At 41.2% G+C, this 23,121-nt stretch overlaps 1 protein-coding gene across 2 annotated transcripts in view; it reads right to left on the bottom strand.

The window, feature by feature from the left end:
• The window catches only part of ADAMTS6 (ADAM metallopeptidase with thrombospondin type 1 motif 6), a 350,370-nt gene that overhangs the window by 157,976 nt on the left and 169,273 nt on the right, over positions 1–23,121 (bottom strand). For both annotated transcript variants that reach the window (XM_073680240.1, XM_073680241.1), the window contains exons 8-9: positions 16,843–16,886; positions 9,134–9,239 (exon numbers count right to left, since the gene is read on the bottom strand). In XM_073680240.1, coding sequence (XP_073536341.1) covers positions 9,134–9,239; positions 16,843–16,886 — 150 coding nt within the window. The remainder of the gene's footprint in view (positions 1–9,133; positions 9,240–16,842; positions 16,887–23,121) is intronic.

Raw genomic sequence — 23,121 nt, 5'->3', positions numbered from 1 at the left:
CCCTTTTCCAGTTGTTTTGCTTAGTGATCAAGGCAGAACAAAAAAAAGACAATATTCAGTCAGAGATTTTTTGAAGCATTCAAGAAAGGAGTTTCTCCAAGCAGAAATTGATTCAGGAAACTGGAATTGTTTTTAGGATTTTTTTTTATTTTCCTTAAGCTTTTTTTTTTTTCTACAGCCTTTTGACTTGATCTGTCAAATATGGAGTGTATGCCAGGAGTCCACCTTAAAGAAGTGACATATACTTTTCTTTTTCTTAATCAGGTATTTTTCAAAACCTGAAGAGGAAAACACAGAGTATATAAAATGGGGTGACTGAAAATAATATATGGCAAGTCTTTCAGGCCATTTTGAATCAATTTTTATAGTAGTTTTTGGAGCAGGTATGCTTCAAAAAAATCTATGAGGAATCAGTCTTATTAAGGACAAAAACAGTGCCAAAGAACCCCACTGGCAATAATGGAGTCTGTTACGTTGGCATCATGATATCCACCCTTGTACAGGACAAAATTGGCTTTGGACAACTTCAACTTATTAAAAGGCTCCCTTGACAATAGGCTGATTGCAAAGTGGCCCCATGCTTGGACTCCCAGAGATTAGTTGTACTTGATGAGGAAACCTGGCAATAAGTGTTCAATTTCCCTACAGTATCACCACTGTACCCCTTCAATCAATAGCCTGTGTAATGTAGACCACTGGAAACGCTCTCAACTCTGGGTCCTGTGTTGTGATCTTCATTGTTTGGTCACTTCATTAAAAGGAGTTGTTGACGTTTGGGGGCCAAGTCTGTAGTCACTCTGTGTGACTGCAAACTTGTGAATCCTCACAGTATGCACTGTCAGGATTCTCCTGTGCCAACACCAGAAGAAGGCTGTTATGTGACCACAAGTATGCGATTTGTATACTTCCGGCCACATTCTGACTAGACGTGGTTGACCTCGCTCAATTCACTTGTATTGAGTGAGGCCGCGCAACATCTAGTCAACACAATACCGCATGTAAGCAAATCGCATAATTGAGGTCACGCACCCACCCGCTTCCGGCACCAGCAAGTCCTGACAGCGCACACACTGCACGCCGTATGGATTAACAAGTCTGTAGTCCCATAGAGTGACTGCAGACTTGACCCCCAAACCTGGACAACCCATTTAACTGGGAATTTCCTGATAGGGGTCATGAAAGTGTGTCTTCTACACCTTTAGGCTGCATGCACACTATGCGTTTTTCAAGCGTTCTTGCCGCGGAATTTCCGCAACGAAAACGCTTAAAAAGTGCTTGGTAATACGTGCCCCATGTCCCCAATGATAATCCGCATGTGCTTTGCACATGCTGCGGAGATTTCCGCTGCTGATTATCATTGCGGAAAAATGTGCAGCATGTCCATTAATTTTGCGGACACGCAGCAAAATTGCTGCCATTGACTTGCATTGATCCGCATAATATCCGTATGAGCACATTTGCACAAGCGGATATTATGCGATTCAATGTGTGGATGGTACCAGGGTTTGGAGAAGAGGAGACTCTCCTCCAGACCTGGGTACCATAGAACCAGTTCAAAAAAAGAATTTAAAATAAAAAATAAAGATTATACTTACCTTCTGATGGCCCCCGGTCTCCTCAGCGATGCGTCCGGTCTGTTGTATGGGTCGCGGTGGTGTGAAGGACCTGCCATCACGTCATTTAGTCATGTGACAGGTCACACGACTGCCGAGGTCAGCGGTTGCGTGACCTATCACATGACTAAATGACGTCATGGCAGGTCCTTTCACACCACCATGACCCATACAACAGACCGGACGTAGCGGAGAAAGCACCGGGGGCCATCGGAAGGTAAGCATAATCTTTATTTTTTACCATTCTTATTTTTTAACTATTACTTGGTCACACTACTATAAATCCATGCCGGTTGCCTGGATTTATATAGTGTGACTAAGGCTGTGTGCCCACGTAGCATTTTTCAAGCGTATATGCTGCGGAATTTCCGCAGCGTAAACGCTTGAAAAACGCATGTATATCCGCACCCCATGGTCCCCAATGGGATTCCGCAAGTTCTATGCACATGTTGCGGATTTTTCCGCAGCGTTTATGCCGCGTTCAAAAATCCGCAGCATGTCATTTAATTTTGCGTTTCCGCAAGCGGAATTGCCTTAGTCCAATGCATAAAAAACGCAAGGCAATTCCGCATGTGGAAAACGCGTGATAAACGCGCGAAAAATGCGCGATAAACGCGTGCGGAATTCCGCATGCGTTTTTCCGGGAGAGGACTTGCATTTATGCAGCAGAAATTTTCTGCTTCATAAATGCAACGTGGGCACATAGAAAAGTACTTGACAACTTAGGCTATGTGATGCTAAAATTGCTTGGAAAAGCGCTTGATAACCCGCATGCAGAAATGCATGCAAAAATGCTTGACAAACGCTTCTACCTGGCAGGAAAAACGCATGTAAAATCCGCATGCTTTTTTCCTGCCAGGGAGAAGTGGAAAAAATATGCAGCATTTCTGCATCGTGGGCACTTAGCCTCAGGCTTAATGCACACACAGCAGATTTTGTCATGAACTTCACCCTATGCCTTGTAAATCCTCAATGAAAGACGTGATACACTGTGATCTCAAAATCCGCGACGTAGGTCAATTTACATGAGAAAACAAAGTTTCCACCCGTAGATCCGCACCAAACAGCCATTAAGTGCATCCAGTATATATATATACAGGAAATCTCCATTAGAGAAGTCAGTGTGAAAGGAGCTGAAAGTGGCTTGTTGGCATTCCCCAGGTTGTCCCCTGAATGCATAAAATAATTGAAACCTAAATTGATAATAATATGGATGAACGTGCAATTCTTCTAGTCATACCGCTGCAATTCAGGGTATAGCACATGTTAGAAATGCGCTATAAATTGATTAATTTGAGGACTATTTCAATACCATTATTATGCGCTTTGTTCCTTTTACATATTGCTCTGTCTGAGGGACGCCCATAATGTATACAAATTGTTCTCTATTGAACAGATATAACGATTAGCAGCCAAGAATAACATCACACCCACCGTGTCTGCTCCAGTTTTCACTGGACACCCGGTGGACCCTCTAACATTAACACCTCCCAACTCTGAGCTAACTACTTGCTAATTCCTGCGTGTTGTCTTACTTTGCCATCTGATCTCATTTAGTGATTCCTTGACAGCTTCCTGTGTGGTACTCTTTTCAGTGTCAGACGGGCCCTACAAACCACCGCAAGCTCATTTCCAAATATACTTTTTTTTTTACTTTACTACAACGTCTGCTGCCATTTCGTCCAACTTTTCTCCAATACAGAAGCGATGACAGTGCTGCAATTGTGTCAAACCCTTCAGGAGAACAATATCACAAACCCTCTAATAGGAGTGTAAAACAAGCCACGTGTCACAGCCTGCTCTTCCCCCCCAGGAATTTTCTTACTCTGAAGGCATATGTTTCAACTATGCATTAATCAATCTAAAGTACTGAAGCAGTATAGAGAACAAGCTAAGTAACATACTTCAGACCCCGGCATGTGAAAAGAAAAAACTAAATTCAAAAAGTTTAATACATGCCAAAAAAAAAAAAAAAAATCAAAGTCAAAAAAGACAAAAAGTTAGTACTTGATCAAATTTTTCCACTACTGGTCAGGTTTAAGCTGCTACTTGTTCTTTGGGGGTAGTTGGTAATATATGTGTGTATGATTTGCATAGTTCCTTCATTGTTTTGAAAGTTTGGAAAATGAACACACTTTTTAGATAAGTAGAATGTGAGTGACACCTCTGGGGTAAACTACTAAAAGGGAAGCATTTTCTAGAGTAAAGTAAATTCTTGAACAAGAGGTCATGAACTGAAAGCTGCAGGGAGTAATATGGGAGGAAAAAGGAAAACCAACACGGACGTACAGACGCTACAAGTGCTGGAATGGTGAACATTTTCCCAAAAATCAGAATAGGAATAGGTTACTGGACAGTTATGATGGCTTTAATTGGTTGTGTTTTAATATAGATTAAAAAAAAAAGTGCCCTCCAAAAATATACAAAACAGTAACCCTACTCAGTACTTGACGAGGGCAAGAATCCTGAGACAGCTATCTACAGATGTGTATATCTTCCTTTTGGAGGAATCTCTTGTTTGGCTAATATATTTTTCTCCTTTTAGGAGAAGTGTTAGTTTTATTTATAGGAAATGCTCCAGGCAATCTATATAAATAATGAACTCACTTAGTCTCTTCAATGAGAAGCAGCACCCAAAAAGTACTAACACTAAGAAATATATACCTATGCAGATAGCACACAAATGTGGCTGAGTAGTTGTATAAAAAAGTAGATGCAAATTAAAATAAGAGTAATAAAATAAAAATAAAAAATTTGAGAAAATGTATTTTATTTTTTAAACAGAGTTCTTAGTGAATCCCACCCCTGTGGCTCTTGCAGAATTATTTCTAGGTCATCCTCGCGTATTCATGACTTCTCTGTCTGACCCCTATATCCCCCGACTTTATCTGTTGGGTAAGAGTCGAGAGGCTCCTACACACATTAAGTACTTAGAAGACTACATTCAGTAGCTATTCAAGGGATCTTTGGTGCCCAAGCAATGAATGTATGGAGGTTAAAAAAAACTGAACTTTTAGTCCACAGATGATGACAGACAAGGTGTTCAACAAAGGAAAAACACATTTTCCTAATTTTAGGCCAATTTTTTTGGCTTCCGAACTCCATGGGTTCTTCTCTACCAAAGGTTTTTTTAAAAGCAGGGTAAAATTAGAAAACTCAATAAAATTCCCTTTAGTTTTTTAGTTTTCCAAGGGATCAAAAAGGGCCGAAATGAGCTGCCTTGGACTCCATTAACTTTTTTGATTTTCAGGGCATACGTTGGGAAATGCTCTACGTATAAATCTAACATCCTAATGGATCTTTATTAGCCAGACTGTTTGGCTGATAAACATTATATTACCATTTTTTTTCAATTGTACATAACCAACCAATCCTGAAAAAAAAGGTTTTAACTGCTTTTTTTTTGTACAATTTACAACATAACTCAATGTTAGACATATGAAAGTACATAGCCATGCAAAACACACAAAAAAAAATCAAAATGAGCATATACCCTGTAGTAAGTAAATTAAATAGTAATAGTACAAGTAAACAGCATAGGGTACTTAGTTAACAGTGATCAAAAAAGAGCAAAAGCCATGCAACCACGACAAGGTGCACCCAATCGGGACAGTCCCATCCTATCTCTAGTATTAAAATCCCACCTTATATCAACCGACTTCAATGTATGTAAAGGAAGAGTAGCTTACAGGCCCGACTATTTGCCTGGCTCAAAAACGGGGGCCATCCCTCTGTTTGTACAAAGCATGGTTTTTATAGGTGGTAGTAGGATCCGTTGGAGCGTTAGTATAACACAAAACGGCCGTCGCCCACAGTGCTATCCGAGGCCTCCTGCAACCAATTTTTAATGTGTCCGAAATAAAGGATTGATTTTATGGGATGGTGAGAGCCACTCTTTTTCTCATCTCCACGAAGATGGTTTTTATACAGATATACAGTTGCATATACCTGCCCATACTTTAGATTAAACTCTTGCATTTGCCCAAATGTAATTTAATCAGAGCAATGTTTTAAAAGTAATGAAAATCAAAAATAAATGATTTCGTCTGATTTGTTTACTACATATTTTTAGTCATCTTTTAGCTATTTTTGTGTGTCACAAAGTACACCCATTAGTTTGCGGATCGTATAAGTGATGCCCTCACAATTGACACGTCAATGTCATATGGTGCTGGAGTATGGAGGAAAGTGATGCTAGAGAGGTCTGAGACTGGAAAACAAATCTCCGCAGCTGTATCAACATTCTTATAAAGAGGAATATTATTTTATCAAATGGCCCGGCTTGTCACTAATAATTAAAAATGAAGAAAGGAAATTGTGACTAACAGCTTGCCTTTCATAGGCAGATAGAGTCGGCTCAGCACTTGAAAGGTAGAGGAAATACTTTGGACGTTTGCAATCCAGACGCTACACTTAAAAAACAAAAAAATAATAATTAATTGGCTTCTGATTGATGCCATAAATGTAATATTCTGTGGAGTCAGAATGCTCTTTAAACAGAGGTGAAGTCTCATTGAGTTAGAATAGTACGACAACTATGTAAATGATCATGTCTAAAGTATAAAAAAACTAAGTAAAATAAAAAATAAGCTAAAAGTTATGTCCATTTATAGAGAATGTCAGCACAGAGGGACCGTTCAAACCAAGTGCAGGCGCTCAGTGCACCCTTGGTGTGGCCAAATATTTAAAGTGCAACTTCAAAGCTACTTGTTTTCCTTCCATCTCTGGCTCTATGAAGCCAGAGCTGCCAATCAAAGAAGAGGTTGGGGGTGGAGATAGAGGGAAAACAAGTAGGTGGGAAGGTGCATCTAAAAGGGCTCAGTTTTAACAGTCACTCTGTGCGGACAAAGTACAGGCACTCGGTGCATCATGGCGGGGCCAATCATTTAAATACACACCCACATCTGCTTTATTTCCAACTATCTCTGCCCTTTCCTGATCTATAAAGCCAAAGCTATCACTCTAAGAAGAGGGTCAGGGTGTCAATAGATGGAAAACAAGCAGGTGGGAAGGTTTATTTAAATGATTGGCCCCACCATGAAGCACTGAGCGTCTGTACTTGGTTTCAACAGTCATTCTGTGCTGTGAGAGTCTCTTTAAATGTTTGGCCACACCAAGGGTGCACTGAACAATTGTACTTTGCTTGAATAGTCAATCTGTGCTGAAGTGTTGTCTCAAAGGATACGCTGATAATCCTACCATTGGGACCCCCCACTGATCATGAGAATGGGGGCTTAGTTCACCTATTTTTATAGAGTGTTGGTCAAGCAATCTCGCCAGCACTTCATCCAAAGTCAGTAGTATTGGCAGAGGAAGGCAAGTATACTGCTCAGCTATCTCTGTCAGGCCCATAGGGTTTGAATGGAGTGGCAGAGGGCATTCAAATGGGGAAGTTAAGCCCTAGTTATCAAATCATTGACGACTTATTGATAAGTTGTCTTGTGCAATAAAGTTATATTGTGGTATCGTGTTAGCCAGAAAATTTGATGTAAATACTTTTATGCCCAAAAATGACAAAAGTATTCTCGGAGTAATACCTTTATTGGCGAACCAGAAAAATAAACCATGGCTGGGGCAGCACTGGTACGATAGCCGTACACACTCATAGATATCTAGAAATAGAAAAACAGCACCAGCATTCAATTAACCAAGGTTTATTCACATCAATACATGTAAATCATGTTTCATCTAGGGACCTTGATTGTTGGATGCTGGAGCCATTTCTAAATTTCTTGAAGTTGTAATTGTAGGAGAACCATTTTATAGTGCTGACACTTCACAAACACCCCCTTTCAATTTGGAGCCGCCATTCTCGTCATCGATTTCGACATTAGAAGCCACAGCCAGCCAGACACTTTACAAACTGATTAAGCGGAAATGTAGCATTATACAATGACCATTTAAAATAAACATTCCTCCATGTAATACACAGAAATATCATGGCCACCAGGGATGAAGCCACTCTTACAATGCTCTGGCTCGTAGAGAGGAGGCCTGACAGCGGCATTTGAGAACAAGAGAAAACCGGACTCAGCGCATGAATTACAATCCCGCCACTGGTTAAATGGAGGAGTTCCTTTCCGCTGTTAGCTTGCAGTCCATGTAGACAAAACTGGATCAAAGAGCTGGTACTTTTTAAAAAATGCAACAATAAAGAAAAAAAGTTTTCTATTTTTTTTTTTTGTTGTTGTTGGGAGTGCCAGCTCATTGATCCAGTTTTGTCTATTTTAAAGTTAGTAGTCTTATCAAACAAAGCCTTTACATAAGCCCTCCAGGGGGCCAAAGAGGAGTGTTGCCGCTTGGGGCTCTCCTCTATAAGCCAGAGGAGCTATTCGGTAACAATGGCTCTTACTCTGACTAGTAATGCTACATTTTTTCTGCAGAGCCAGATTTTATATGACAAAGCCATAATTTCCTTTAATCAAACCCATATAATACCAAACTTTATAGACACCATCCGTTTTGTTTTTTTTCTCTTTTCCTAAATTCATGTATCTTTGGCTAAAAAGGATTTTTACAATTGGGTTTCATTACAAATTTTGCACCATTTGACTATTAAAAAAAACTTTCTAAGGGCAAAGTCAGATGGCCGTATAAATCGGGGCAAGATTGGAGCGCAGTGCACGGACTGGCCGGCGGCTCTCCCGAGCGTTACAGCTGCATAAAAATACATGCAGCTATTATGCTTGAGTAGGGAGAGCCGCAAGCCAGTCCGTGCACTGCGCTCCAATCTCGCCCCAATTTATACAGCCGTCTGTCTGCACATTTTTCTCTGCGGAATGAGTAAGAATCCATCAGTTAGCTCAATATGATGTAGTGTTTTTAACTCCTTTATCTGTCTTTTCTGAAATCATCTCAGCTGAATCGCGACCAGATCAGCTTTGATTGTGGTCTGTTGCCATAAATCAGCACCAAGGAGTTCAGTAAAATAGAAAAAAGGAAATAGATAATCAGAACGAGCTCACTGATGGATTGTCACTTCACTCATTCTGCAGCCAGCAAAGTGCAGGAAAACAAACCGCTTGTAAAAGCTAAACGATGCAAACTTTATTTTAATGAAACCCAATTGCAAAGATTATTTTTGGCCCAAAATACATGCATTTAAGTAACAATAAATGTATTTATAAGTCTTGTATTGGATATATTTTGCCTAAGATTATTCTTCAAGCAAAACCAAATCCAACCAAAAGTTTTATAGACGGTAAAAATATTACCAAATACTATTTAACCATAGTTTAAATTGAGCCGCCAAGAGTGGATACATATGTTAAGTAGCGATGATTTTTAATGATACGTGCCCTTTAAGGAGCTGCAAGAATAACCAGGGGTATTTAAGTGCACAATTAGAAAACTTGCCAAGAGTGTGGGGGTTGTTACAGAGATACTGAATAAAGCTTCTCTAAGGACGTTGACAGTGAAATGCACAGCAATGAATAAGCTGGAAATGGAAGTAATTCTTTGGAACAATGTAAAACAGATTGCATAATAACATATTTTGACTTTTTTTTTTTCCAACTCACTTGTGACCAATCTCATGTGCAATGGTAAATGCAGAACCCAAGCCAATGTCTTCATTAATGCTGCAACTCCGCTCCGGCTCACACATTCCAGCCACTGAGGCCAAGCCTAAATAAACAGAAGGAGACACAAAGGGTCAGGCCAAGGTGTTTCAGTCTTATAAATGCCTGGATTCTTTTTAATAACCTCCACATATAGAAGGAGCAGTTGGCAAAAGGTTAACTTTCGAGCCATTTACAAAATCACTGGGGGGAATTTCACTTTGCAGGCTAGACATTAATATTTTTTGAGCTGCAGTCAGTGCTGGAAAATGTCTAGACTAGGGGTTAGATTTATAAATTTTACTTCTGGTAACTTGGGACCACCTAGTAACTTGAGCCAGGAGAGGGAATTCAACAAAGTATTTCAGCTTTAACATTCTTGAGGCAGCAGAAAGAAGAAAAAAAAAAAGAAAAAAAAAGCATCCACATTTATTTTTCAAAAAGAGATCTGTTTAAGTTTAGAGTGTTCAGAAAAAAAATAAGAAAGTTTTTATATACCATAAAAAGAAAACTAAAAAACCTAAGATAAAACCAATAATAATAAAAAAAAAAAAAAATCACATTCCTGACTTACATGTTTTGGTGTGTTTTTTTTTTTTTTTTAATACCCAAATAGAAGTATTAAAGGGGTTGTCTCAGCATCAATAATAGTTACAATTTCAAATTGCTTGTAAAAACTAGCAACTTTTCCATCTTAAATCATATTAAAAATCCTCTCCACTTACAATAATGCAGAGATTTTTAATTTTATTGTTTACGGCTCGGTGTCTAAGTTACCGGCCATGCCTGGAGTCTAGCAGCGGTGGCCAAGCATGAGCAGTGCTTACATGCTCCTTTCCATACAGCTTTGTAGGCAGTGATCTTAAGGTGGCTAGATCGCCAGAGCACACGACCCAGTCACCTTAAGACTAGGGTCACACAAACTATTTTTTTTCTCTCATCTCAGAAAATCGGTCCCATTATGCTGATCACACTCTGATCACACTCTGATCACACTCTGATCACACTCTGATCACACTCTGATCACACTCTGATCACACTCTGATCAGAGTGTCATCCAATCTTTTCGAATGTGGACAAGATGGAAAAAAAAAATTTCCTTCTCCATTCTGAAAGTCCATGACAATCATGAAAAATCGTGCATGCTGCAATTTTTTTTTTAAGACAGACCCTGTCGGACAATGTTTCATTGGATTGCACTCGGACCGATAATACGGTTGTCTGCACGAGCCCTTAGTGTCCCTGTGCTCCTCCAATGCTGCTGCAACATTGGAGTGTAACACTGGAGAACACACAGTTCAGAACAGCGCCAAGACTATAACACAGGTCTGAACTGTCCATCTTCAAGAGCACAGGAAGCTGGAGAACTGTGCGTTCCTGAAGATTAACACCAGAGAACAATCCTTTTAATATATTCTATAAAAAGAAAACTAAACACCTCGCTCAAGTATCATCAGAGATGGCCAGGACCCCACCTCCGAAAAAAAAAATTGCATCTAGGGCATCCCAAACAGCCATTTAAACCCTATTCTGTACTGTTGAGAGGCTGAAAGAGTTGTCCGTAGATAGGTGTATGACTTGACTAATATGTTGCAAAATTCTTAAATGATTGGATACTGCTATTGGTTGGCACTTATGAGATACTATTCTTTACTTAAAGAAGAGAGCTAATTTACAAGTTTTTTCAATAGAGTATAGCCCAAGAGATGCCATACTCAGCCTGTCTCCCCAAGAACCTGCTACAAAAGAAGTACAGGGGTCCACCAAACCAATTGATATAATGAAAGACCACATAACATGGACTAAATATTGTCTAGGGATTGTATTTTGGTATAGAACACAAACATCCACAACCTAAAGAAGGATAAAAAAAAGGTATTTACGTGGAGCCAATTATTACCATGAAATATTATGGGATACTTTTGCACTGAATGGTGTTCGTGTAGGTTAGGAGGAATGGAACAATGTGAACCCTTGTTTTGGTGATCAATGAGGTTCCCAGCAATCAAACATTTTCCACCTATCCTATAGGTTGGCGACTTCCCAGCAAATAAATTTTCTGCATCACATTTAAGTGAGCTGATACATGTAAGACCCATCCAGCTTTGGAATCCATCTACACTTTTGAGTAGGACATTGATGGCAAGAAAAAGAAAATGAGTTATGCGTAAATCAAGCAGAACCTTCAACTTGAAACATAAATTACAAGACCTTGTTTTTATCAGAAGACTTAATTATTGGAAAATATCGTTAGCGGTACTTAATAATATTGTAAAAGTGGACGGCCATAAACTAGATGAATGGATAACGAAAAAACAAAAATACAAAAGTCTAAAGACCAAATCAAAGACAGGGCACTTTGGAGAGACAATGGTAATTTGATGTCTTAGAAGAGAATTTTATAATTTCTCCTATTATTATTATTTTTCACCTCTTATACTGACAATGGGATATTTGGGTCAACAGTAAAGATCCATCCATTGGTTCTATAGTTTTTATGGGGTTTTTTTGCCGTTGGCAGCATATAAAGTAGATCAAGGACAACGGGATCGCTTAGATTTCATACGCATGTCATCTTGAATCAGGTGAAAACAGAAGCCTTGGTGTCAGTGTGAATGGTGCCTTCCAAAAAATACTTTTTTCAGAATCAAGCTACGATGAAATGCCCTTCAAAAACTTAGAAAAAAGCATTTTTATGGTTCAATTTTAACCAAAACTATGGTTAGATGGCAGCAGCCTTGGTTTTTGCCCAACTGCTGTTCCCAAATCGAACATAGACAAAAGCAGAAATCACCCAGTAACCAACTAATTAATTAAAACAAAAGAAGTGTTCACAAAAGCTTACGGTCTGTGAAAATCTAGCGGTAAAAATACTAGTTTTATATAAAGATCCAGCCATAAGATGTAAAGAAGTACACAAAAAGCTGCAAGACCAAGTGACAAGACAGAATCTGCTTATACGCAAATACAGTACAGACCAAAAGTTTGGACACACCTCATTTAAAGATTTTTCTGTATTTTCATGACTATGAAAATTGTACATTCACACTGAAGGCCTCAAAACTATGAATTAACACATGTGGAATTATATACTTAACAAAAAAGTGTGAAACCACTGAAAATATGTCTTATATTCTAGGTTCTTCAAAGTAGCAATCTTTTGCTTTGATGATTGCTTTGCACACTCTTGGCATTCTCTTGATGAGCTTCAAGAGGTAGTCATCGGAAATGGTTTTCACTTCACAGGTGTGCCCTGTCAGGTTTAATAAGTGGGATTTCTTGCCTTATAAATGGGGTTGGGACCATCAGTCGTGTTGTGCAGAAGTCTGGTGGATACACAGCTGATAGTCCTACTGAATAGACTGTTAGAATTCGTATTATGGCAAGAAAAAAGCAGCTAAGTAAAGAAAAACGAGTGGCTATCATTACTTTAAGAAATGAAGGTCAGTCAGTGCGAAAAATTGGGAAAACTTTGAAAGTGTCCCCAAGTGCAGTTGCAAAAAGCCTCAAGCGCTACAAAGAAACTGGCTCACATGAGGACCGCCCCAGGAAAGGAAGACCAAGAGTCACCTCTGCTTCTGAGGATAAGTTTATCCGAGTCACCAGCCTCAGAAATCGCAGGTTAACAGCAGCGCAGATTAGAGACCAGGTCAATGCCGCACAGAGTTCTAGCAGCGGACACATCTCTACAACAACTGTTAAGAGGAGGCTTTGTGCAGCAGGCCTTCATGGTAAAATAGGTGCTAGGAAACCACTGCTAAGGACAGGCAACAAGCAGAAGAGACTTGTTTGGGCTAAAGAACACAAGGAATGGACATGAGACCAGTAGAAATCTGTGCTTTGGTCTGATGAGTCCAAATTTGAGATCTTTGGTTTGCTTTGCTGATGACACTGTTGGGGATTTATTCAAAATTGAAGGCATACTGAACCAGCATGGCTACCACAGCATCTTGCAGCGGCATGCTATTCCATCCGGTTTGCGTTTAGTTGGACCATCATTTATTTTTCAACAGGACAATGACCCCAAACACACCTCCAGGCTGTGTAAGGGCTATTTGACCAAGAGGGAGAGTGATGGGGTGCTACGCCAGATGACCTGGCCTCCACAGTCACCAGACCTGAACCCAATCAAGATGGTTTGGGGTGAGCTGGACCGCAGAGTGAAGGCAAAAGGGCCAACAAGTGCTAAGCATCTCTGGGAACTCCTTCAAGATTGTTGGAAGACCATTTCCGGTGACTACCTCTTGAAGCTCATCAAGAGAATGCCAAGAGTGTGCAAAGCAGTCATCAAGCAAAAGGTGGCTACTTTGAAGAACCTAGAATATAAGACATATTTTCAGTTGTTTCACACTTTTTTGTTAAGTATATAATTCCACATTTCTACTTTTTTTTCCTGTACATGAATAAACAAAGCATGGTTCAGTTGACCTTAAGCTTCACAACCCAACTTTTCTCTTGATTTACATGTAGATTTATACAATAAATGGGATAACTGTACTGCAAAGAAAAAAAATTGAAAAAGAATATACAGTACATTACCATTTAGTGTGTCCTGCTTCTTGGAAAAATACACATTTGGAAGAGAGCATGCCCAAAGGAGAAGTGAACTCCTTCATCACAGAATAACTGAATGGACCACTACAGAATATATCCAATGCCATGATTGTTCAAAAGACAGAATGAGCTCTTAAGAGGTCGGTGAATAATCTGATTGGCATGTGCTACGTTTCCTGCTGAAGGAACCTGTGATTTGTTACAAGCTAGCAGATGACCGAAAGATATTCCTGGTGTTTTGAGACTGGAAAGTAAGATTTTTGCAATGCCTGGCCAAGTGTGTTAACACTCGACTGAATAAAAGTTCTTCTCATGCTAACCTGATTGTGGTATACTGCGCAGTGCCTGAAATTAATTCTCTGATTTAATCAATAGTAATAAGATAAACTTTGCCTTTAATAACATGCTGACCTGTAGGATATGAAATTCTGCACCTGTATTAAATTTGGTCTTTCACAAATTCAGCACCTCCTTATTTATATCTACATAGCAGTATTTTGCCATTTGCTTTCAATGTGCTCTCTCTCTCTCTCTCTGTAATTTCTATCTATTTTACAAGGGTTATTCCTTAAAAGGGAACCTGTCACCACTTTTGTCATATAGGAACTAAAACTCTCACCTTATTCAGCGCCTGTGCTGAATACATACAACCCCCTGTACACCCCCCAAAAACCTTTTTAAGTTGTACCGCTTTGCATGGTAATCTGGTCGGTCTGGTCTGATGGGCAAGGTTTCTGGCTTCACCATCCCTCCCCCCGGCTGCTCGCCATCCTCCTTCTTTAACTGACATGGATGATGCCTCGCGTCATCCACACTGCTGGGTGAAATCTCGCGCCTGGGCACAGAAATCATGGCTCGCGCCTGTGCACTGTGCTTTGCCCTACTGTGGACACAGCAAAAAACATAAGTGTGCATGCGCCCGCAGTAGGGCAAAGCATAGTGCTCAGGTGCGAGCCACAATTTCTGTGCGCAGGTGCAAAATTTCGCCCAGCGGTGTTGATGACGCGAGGCTTCATCCATGTCAATTAAAGAAGGAGGACGGAGAGCAGCAGCCGAGTGGAGGGATGGAGAGGCCCGAAATCAAGCCCATCGGACCGGACCGACCTGATTACTACGCAGCGGGGGAGAACTTAAAAAGCTTTTTGGGGGGTCTACAGGAGGGAGTCAGGGGGTTATATAAGCATTTATGGAATGCAGCACAGGCGCTGGATGAGGTGAGAGTTTTAGTTCATATAGGACAGCTAGATTAGTGCCACTACTTTAGTGCTGAAATAAAAAAGAAACGCTGGAGTGGTGCTTTAAATGAAAAATAAACAAACAGTATAACTCATCTTTTTGACACATGATAAATGTCTCATTACCGAGACTACCATGATCACTAGACCTGGAGTCAAGAGCACTCAATCCTGAGTAAATACATTAAAGTGGTGGTCTTGACTATGCATGGTTTCCATAGAATGGAAATGGCTTAATCTTCAGCCATCTCTATCACAGACTCTGAATGGATCGAAATATCTCTGTAAGATTGAGCAGTTGTCCTCCAGAGATGACACATTCATGAACTATCCCGTGGATAGGAGATAAAAGTTTCTTGTGATATAACACAAGAAGCTCAACTTGGCGATAAATTGATTGAACGTTCAGCCACTTACAGTTGGACTATCGCAGAACAAGGATGGACAAAATAGTATAGACTATGGGACTCAACCAGTGCAGGACTGCGGTTATTTGATCCCTCCAAAGGAAATAATTCTGGGGACTAAACCTCTATCTATACAGAACATTTACATGTTTAAATATTTATTGCACTACATACAGAACAAGTATTCAATAAGCTCCAATAGAATATGGAATACCTTGTGCAAGCAATTGGCTTCAAAGTCAGCTCTAAATGGGGTTTTCTTCTGCTGGACCTTTGCGATTCATTACTATATTTATAACCAAGGTCCACTAGAGGAGCATCATCTGGTACTTGATTGGGACAGTCTGTTCCTTTACCCAACTTCGCTAACAGTTTCCACCTTTTTAAATGGCCTGGCATTGGGTGGCGTGGTTGTTTTTATAGACTGAATAGCAAAAAAAACAAAAATGTGGGCACCAGAAGTACATATTTGCAACTTGTGTCCTGGGGTTGGGTCATCCATTCCCATCACAGAGGATGAGAAAATCTCTTGCAAGTATAACAGAATGTTTCAAACTTTCTATTGGCCTGGCATTGGGTGGCTTGGTAGTTAAAATTTTTATAGCTCTAAATAAAAAAAAATGTAGGCACCAGAAGTACATATCAGCAACCTAGCTGCTGGATTATCTATTACTGTAAGGGCTCATACACATGACCGTACTTTTGGTCCAAGTGCAATCCGATTAATCATTGAACCAATGTTATTCTATGGGGCCATGCACATGTAAGATTTATTCCACAGACTGAGCTGGTCTGAAGAAAAAAAATTGCAGCAGGCCCAAGTTCCATCCGATTATCAAATCGCACTCGGCCATGCAAGTCAGTGAGTCAATTGAAAACAATGAACTGCACTTGGTTGATAACTGAGAGCAGTCTGATTTTCACGGTCTGACATAATCGAGGAGATTGAGAACATCTTTTTCCATCTTCTCCTCAGCAGAGAAAATTGGATCACACTTCGATCAGAGTATGACTAGCATAATCGTCCTGATTCTCTCGGAGGAGAGAAAATACGCTGGTGTGACCCAAGCCTCACAGAGGATAAGAAAATCAATTGCACGTAGAACGCAGACATTCTCAACAATTTTTAGGTTTTCTACACCGATGAGTATTCAAGAATACCCCATCATCACCAACTCTGAGATATCACAAAGATGGTGAAAACCCAGCTCTGACATTAAACCCGTAAATTAAATAATTTATTAAACGACATGAAGGCGGCAGATGGCAGGAGGTATCCCGAGGGGCCATTATTATTGACCAACTTAATTGTTCCAGGAATTTTTAAAATAAACATGAACACAACAGTACAATTATATTTAGAGGTGAGATTTTGATAAGTGAAAAGCGTGGGTAGGATGAGCAGAATGGACCAAACAAACATATTCCAATTGGAAAAAAATGTAACAAGTCACAGTAAATGTAGATTACATACCCAAAGTGCCACAAGGCTTGTTTTTGTAAGTGCAGATGTCATACCTGTCAACACACAAAGGGGAAAATGACTGTTACAATAAAGCAGGATGTACAAGTTCACAGTGATCATCTGGCATTTGTAAAAATGTTCATGTGAATCAAAGAAAATGTGTTCTTAGCAGAATTATACTCCGGTCCCCAATCTCCCATCTGGTAGCTCTGGGGTCTCGTATTAAGTCTCAAACTAACTTCATACAGTGGTGTCATGATGAAAGTTATCCTTTTTGTCTGATAAATAAATACTCTTTATATAATTATTTTTTTTGATATCTAGTAAAGGGAGGCCAGACTGTACAACAGCTCTGCATTTACAGCATTATAATCGGGATGCACTAAATAAGAACTTCTGAGCTTTCTCCGAAAGTAAGCATATTGGAGATGGAACTTAATACAGACATAAAAGGTACATTTTTGTTTTGCATCTATAAAAATTCAAAACCTATGAAACTTTTTTTTTTTTTTTAAATCAAAATCAATGGAGAATGGAATAATTAATCTCCATCCACTACTGCAAATAAGCCCACAGCAGGGAGAGAGAGAGCCGTCGGTAATAGGAAGAAACGTTCGTAGACATCAAACCGAGCATTCCAACATTACTAAAGATGTTTTGACAAACCAGAGTCTTCACCCATCTGTAGATAACGATATCAGGACTTGTGCACCCATCCCCCCCCCCCCCCACACACACACACACTCACAGAACTGGTTGGGTACATGAGAGGCACTTGGCAAAGGATTAGAGGGCAACACCATCTGGCGGTCTCATCAAGGTGAAAAGGTTACTCATAGACCTCCAAGACCCATCACCAAGTCAGTATCCTGATCTACACAGTGAGGGGAAAGAACTCTAAAACAGCTGTCTGCCGATGTGCAGTACAGACCAAAAGTTTGGACACACCTTGTCATGTAAAAAAATTTCTGTATTTTCATGACTTTGAAAATTGTACATTCACACTGAAGGCATCAAAACTATGAATTAACACATGTGGAATTATATACTTAACAAAAAAGTGTGAAACATCTGAAAATATGTCTTATATTCTAGGTTCTTCAAAGTAGCCACCTTTTACTTTGATGAATGCTTTGCACACTCTTGGCATTCTCTTGATGAGCTTCAAGAGGTAGTCACCGGAAATGGTCTTCCAACAATCTTGAAGGAGTTCCCAGAGATGCTTAGCACTTGTTGGCCCTTTTGCCTTCACTCTGCGGTCCAGCTAGCCGCAAACCATCTCGATTGGGTTCAGGTCTGGTGACTGTGGAAGCCAGGTCACCAGGCGTAGCACCCCATCACTCTCCTTCTTCGTCAAATAGCCCTTACACAGCCTGGAGGTGTGTTTGGGTCATTGTCCTGTTGAAAAAGAAATGATGGTCCAACTAAACGCAAACCGGATGGAATAGCATGCCGCTGTGGTAGCCATGCTGGTTCAGTATGCCTTCAATTTTGAATAAATCCCCAACAGTGTCACCAGCAAAGCACCCCCACACCATCGCACCTCCTCCTCCATGCTTCACGGTGGGAACCAGGCATGTAGAGTCCATCCGTTCACCTTTTCTGCGTCGCACAAAGACACGGTGGTTGGAACCAAAGATCTCAAATTTGGACTCATCAGACCAAAGCACAGATTTCCACTGGTCTAATGTCCACTCCTTGTGTTCTTGAGCCCAAACAAGTCTCTTCTGCTTGTTGCCTGTCCTTAGCAGTGGTTTCCTAGCAGCTATTTTACCATGAAGGCCTGCTGCACAAAGTCTCCTCTTAACAGTTGTTGAAGAGCTGTGTCTGCTGCTAGAACTCTGTGTGGCATTGACTTGGTCTCTAATCTGAGCTGCTGTTAACCTGCGATTTCTGAGGCTGGTGACTCGGATAAACTTATCCTCAGAAGCAGAGGTGACTCTTGGTCTTCCTTTCCTGGGGCGGTCCTCATGTGAGCCAGTTTCTTTGTAGCGCTTGATGGTTTTTGCAACTGCACTTGGGGACACTTTCAAAGTTTTCCCAATTTTTCAGACTGACTGACCTTCATTTCTTAAAGTAATGATGGCCACTCATTTTTCTTTACTTAGAATCAGCTGTGTATCCACCAGACTTCTGCACAACACGACTGATGGTCCCAACCCCATTTATAAGGCAAGAAATCCCACTTATTAAACCTGACAGGGCACACCTGTGAAGTGAAAACCATTTTTGGTGACTACCTCTTGAAGCTCATCAAGAGAATGCCAAGAGTGTGCGCATTGACCTGGTCTCTAATCTGAGCTGCTGTTAGCCTGCGATTTCTGAGGCTGGTAACTCTGATAAACTTATCCTCAGAAGCAGAGGTGACTCGTGGTCGTCCTTTCCTGGGGCGGTCCTCATGTGAACCATACACTGTGTGCAGAATTATTAGGCAAGTTGTATTTTAGAGGATTATTTTTATTATTGATCAACAACTATGTTCTCAATCAACCCAAAAGACTCAAATATCCAAGCTTAATATTTTTGGAAGTTGGAGTGGTTTTTTTTTTAGATTTGGCTATCTTAGGAGAATATCTGTTTGTGCAGGTAACTATTACTGTGCAGAATTATTAGGCAACTTAATAAAAACCAAATATAATCCCATCTCACTTGTTTATTTTCACCAGGTAAACCAATATCAGTGCACAAAATTTAGAAATAAACATTTCTGACATGCAAAATCAAAAACCAAAAAATTAGTGATCAGTATAGCCACCTTTCTTTATGATGACACTCGACAGCCTTCCATCCATAGATTCTGTCAGTTGCTTGATCTGTTTACGATCAACATTGCGTGCAGCAGCCACCACAGCCTCCCAGACACTGTTCCGAGAGGTGCACTGTTTTCCTTCCCTGTAGATCTCACATTTTATGATGGACCACAGGTTCTCTATGGGGTCCAGATCAGGTGAACAAGGGGGCCATGTCATTATTTTTTCTTCTTTTAGACCTTTACTGGCCAGCCACGCTGTGGAGTAGTTGGATGCATGTGATGGAGCATTGTCCTGCATGAAAATCATGTTTTTCTTGAACGATACCGACTTCTTCCTGTACCACTGCTTGAAGAAGTTGTCTTCCAGAAACTAGCAGTAGGTCTGGGAGTTGAGCTTCACTCCACCCTCAACCCGAAAAGGTCCCACAAGTTCATCTTTGATGATACCAGCCCATACCAGTAACCCCACCTCCACCTTGCTGGCGTCTGAGTTGGAGTGGAGCTCTCTGCCCTTTATTGGTCCAGCCTCTGGCCCATCAAGAGTCACCCTCATTTCATCAGTCCATAAAACCTTTGAAAAATCAGTCTTAAGATATTTCTTGGCCCATTCTTGACGTTTTATCTTATGGTTTATTTTTCAAAGGTGGTCATTTTTCAGCCTTCCTTACCTTGGCCATGTCCCTGAGTATCGCACACCTTGTGCTTTTTGATACTCCAGTAACGTTGCAGCTCTGATATATGGCAAAACTGGTGGCAAATGGCATCTTGGCAGCTTCACGCTTGATTTTCCTCAATTCATGGGCAGTTATTTTGCGCCTTTTTTGGCCAACACACTTCTTGCGACCCTGTTGGCTATTTGCCATGAAACGCTTGATTGTTCGGTGATCACATAGTTACATAGTTTATAAGGCCAAAAAAGACAAGCGTCCATCCAGTTCAGCCTATTTCTTGTGCACTGCAGCTATTCCGCAGCGTTGATCCAGGGGAAGGCAAAAAAAAAACATGCGGTATAGGCCAATTTACATCATTGAGGAAAAATTCACTTCCCGATACCAATCTGGTAGTTAGATTAAATCCCTGGATTAATTAACTAAGCATAAGATGTAATTTTATTGTTCTCAAGAAAGGCGTCCAGGCCTCTCGAACTCATTAAGTGAGTTGGACATCACCACTTCCTCTCCCAGAGAGTTCCAGAGTCTCACGGCTCTGACCGTAAAAAATCCCCTTCTATGCTGGTGCAGGAACCTCCTTTCCTCCAGACGCATAGTGTGCCCCTTCGTCTTTGTCACCATCCTTGGTATAAACAGTTCATGGGAGAGATCTCTGTACTGCCCCCTGATGTATTTATACATGTTTATGACGTCTCCCCTAAGCCTTCTCTTTTCCAATGTAAATAGGCCTAATTTTGACAACCTCTCTGGGTAGTCTAGTCCCTCCATTCCCTTTATTTCCTTAGTCGCCCTCCTTTGTACCCTCTCTAGCTCCAATATGTCTTTCCTGAGCACCGGAGCCCAGAACTGTGCACAATATTCTAAGTGCGGCCTTACCAGCGCTTTATACAGAGGAAGAACAATGTTCTCATCATATGCCCCTATTCCTCTTCTGATGCATGCCACGCTTCAAAAGTTTGGAACGTTCAAGACTGCTGCATCCCTCTGCAAGACATCTCACAATTTTGGACTTTTCAGAGCCCGTCAAATCTCTCTTCTGACCCATTTTGCCAAAGGAAAGGAAGTTGCCTAATAATTAAGCACACCTTATATAGGGTATTGATGTCATTAGACAACACCCCTCCTCATTACAGAGATGCACATCACCAGATTTACTTAATTGGTAGTTGGCTCTCAAGCCTATGCAGCTTGGAGTAGGACAACATGTATAAAAAGTATCGAAGTGATCAAAATACGCATTTGCCTAATAATTCTGCACGCGGTGTAATGCAAATTCTAAGTCTATTCAGTAGGACTATCAGCTGTGTATCCACCTGACTTCTACACAACACAACTGATGGTCCCAACCCCATTTATAAGGCAAGAAATCTCACTTAATAAACCAGACCGGCCACACCAGTGAAGTGAAAACCATTTCCGGTGACTACCTCTTGAAGCTCATCAAGAGAATGCCAAGAGTGTGCAAAGCAGTCATCAAAGCAAAAGGTGGCTACTTTGCAGAACCTAGAATATAAGACATATTTTCAGTTGTTTCACACTTTTTTGTTAAGTATATAATTCCACATGTGTTAATTCATAGTTTTGATGCCTTCAGTGTGAATGTACAGTTATCATAGTCATGAAAATACAGAAAAATCTTTAAATGAGAAGGTGTGTCCAAACTTTTGGTCTGTACTGTAGGTCTTTTGGAGAAGACTCTGGAGTGGCTGGAGTCATGTTGCAAAGCTCAATAAAGAGTAGTAGGCTATCTCCAATGAGGAGAACTAGAGTCACCAATTTCCCGCCGGAGAAAGTATTTTGATACCTTTTCCCAAAAAGTTTTGCCTGATGAAGATCCCCCAGAACTAACGTTCCATTTATGACTGTAGCATTGGCGTCTCTGCCTCCTGCCAGGCAGAGACGCCGTTCCCCCTCACCGCCGCAGTTTAGGTCTGGCGTCTTCCCGCTCCCCTGCTGCAGTGACGCGCACTGTGCGCAACTTCCCAGGCACTGTGCTTAGGGTGCACGCTCCCTCCCTCTTAAGGGGCCGCGCGCGCCGTCCTATAGAGTCCCCGGCCAATGGCCGGAGGACTTCCCCTATATAAAGCACCTCCTCCAAAATGGAGGTGCCTGTGCAAGGTTGTTGTTCCGTGTGCTAAACACAAGCTCCTGCCCTCAGGTCCCGCTGCCTGTCAGCCTGTGTCAGTCCAACTCGCCAGCCTGTCTAACAGTTCTGTCCTCCAGTCTGTCTACAGTTGTGCCCGCCAGCCTGCTTACCTGGAGCACCTGTCAGTTACCTGTTGTGCCCGCCAGCCGGCCTACCTGGAGCACCTGCCTGTTACCTGTCGTGCCCGCCAGCCAGCCTACCCAGAGCACCTGCCAGTTACCTGCCGTGCCCGCCTGCTCGCCTACCCGGAGCACCCATCTGGCTATCTGTCGAATCAGCCTGCTTATCTACCTGGTCCACCAGTCAGCCTTCCTGCTGTGCTTATAAGCTGTACCGGTCAGTACCTGCCATCTGACCCATGGGAGTCACCTGCTGTCACACAAGGTCGGTCCCAGAGTGGCACCTGGACCACCTGCCCGGTCCCTCCCTGGTTCACGGAGTCGACTAAGCCGCCATGTGACCTTGGTCGGGCAGAGTAGGCACTTAGTTACGCCCCTCTGGTCCCTCCTTGCACTGAAGCACAGAGGTTCCACCATCTGGACTCGTAACAATGACAAAATGTACAGCAAAATGTTACTGGAAAACAGTAGTGGAGAGGACACTAATTTCACCAACTTCTAGAAGATGGTATATAGATTTCCATGGTAAACCTTAGGAATATTACATATGTTCCCAAAGCAAGATGTCTTTTCTTGCACTATACAGACCTAGTTGAGGAA

This window comes from Phyllobates terribilis, unplaced genomic scaffold (genome assembly GCF_046119375.1).
Source record: "Phyllobates terribilis strain yellow unplaced genomic scaffold, ASM4611937v1 Scaffold_1__5_contigs__length_1240528914, whole genome shotgun sequence".
NCBI classification, from domain to species: Eukaryota; Metazoa; Chordata; class Amphibia; order Anura; family Dendrobatidae; genus Phyllobates; species Phyllobates terribilis.
Note: the sequence above shows the minus strand (reverse complement) of the source record. Positions and strands in the feature narration are given on the sequence as shown.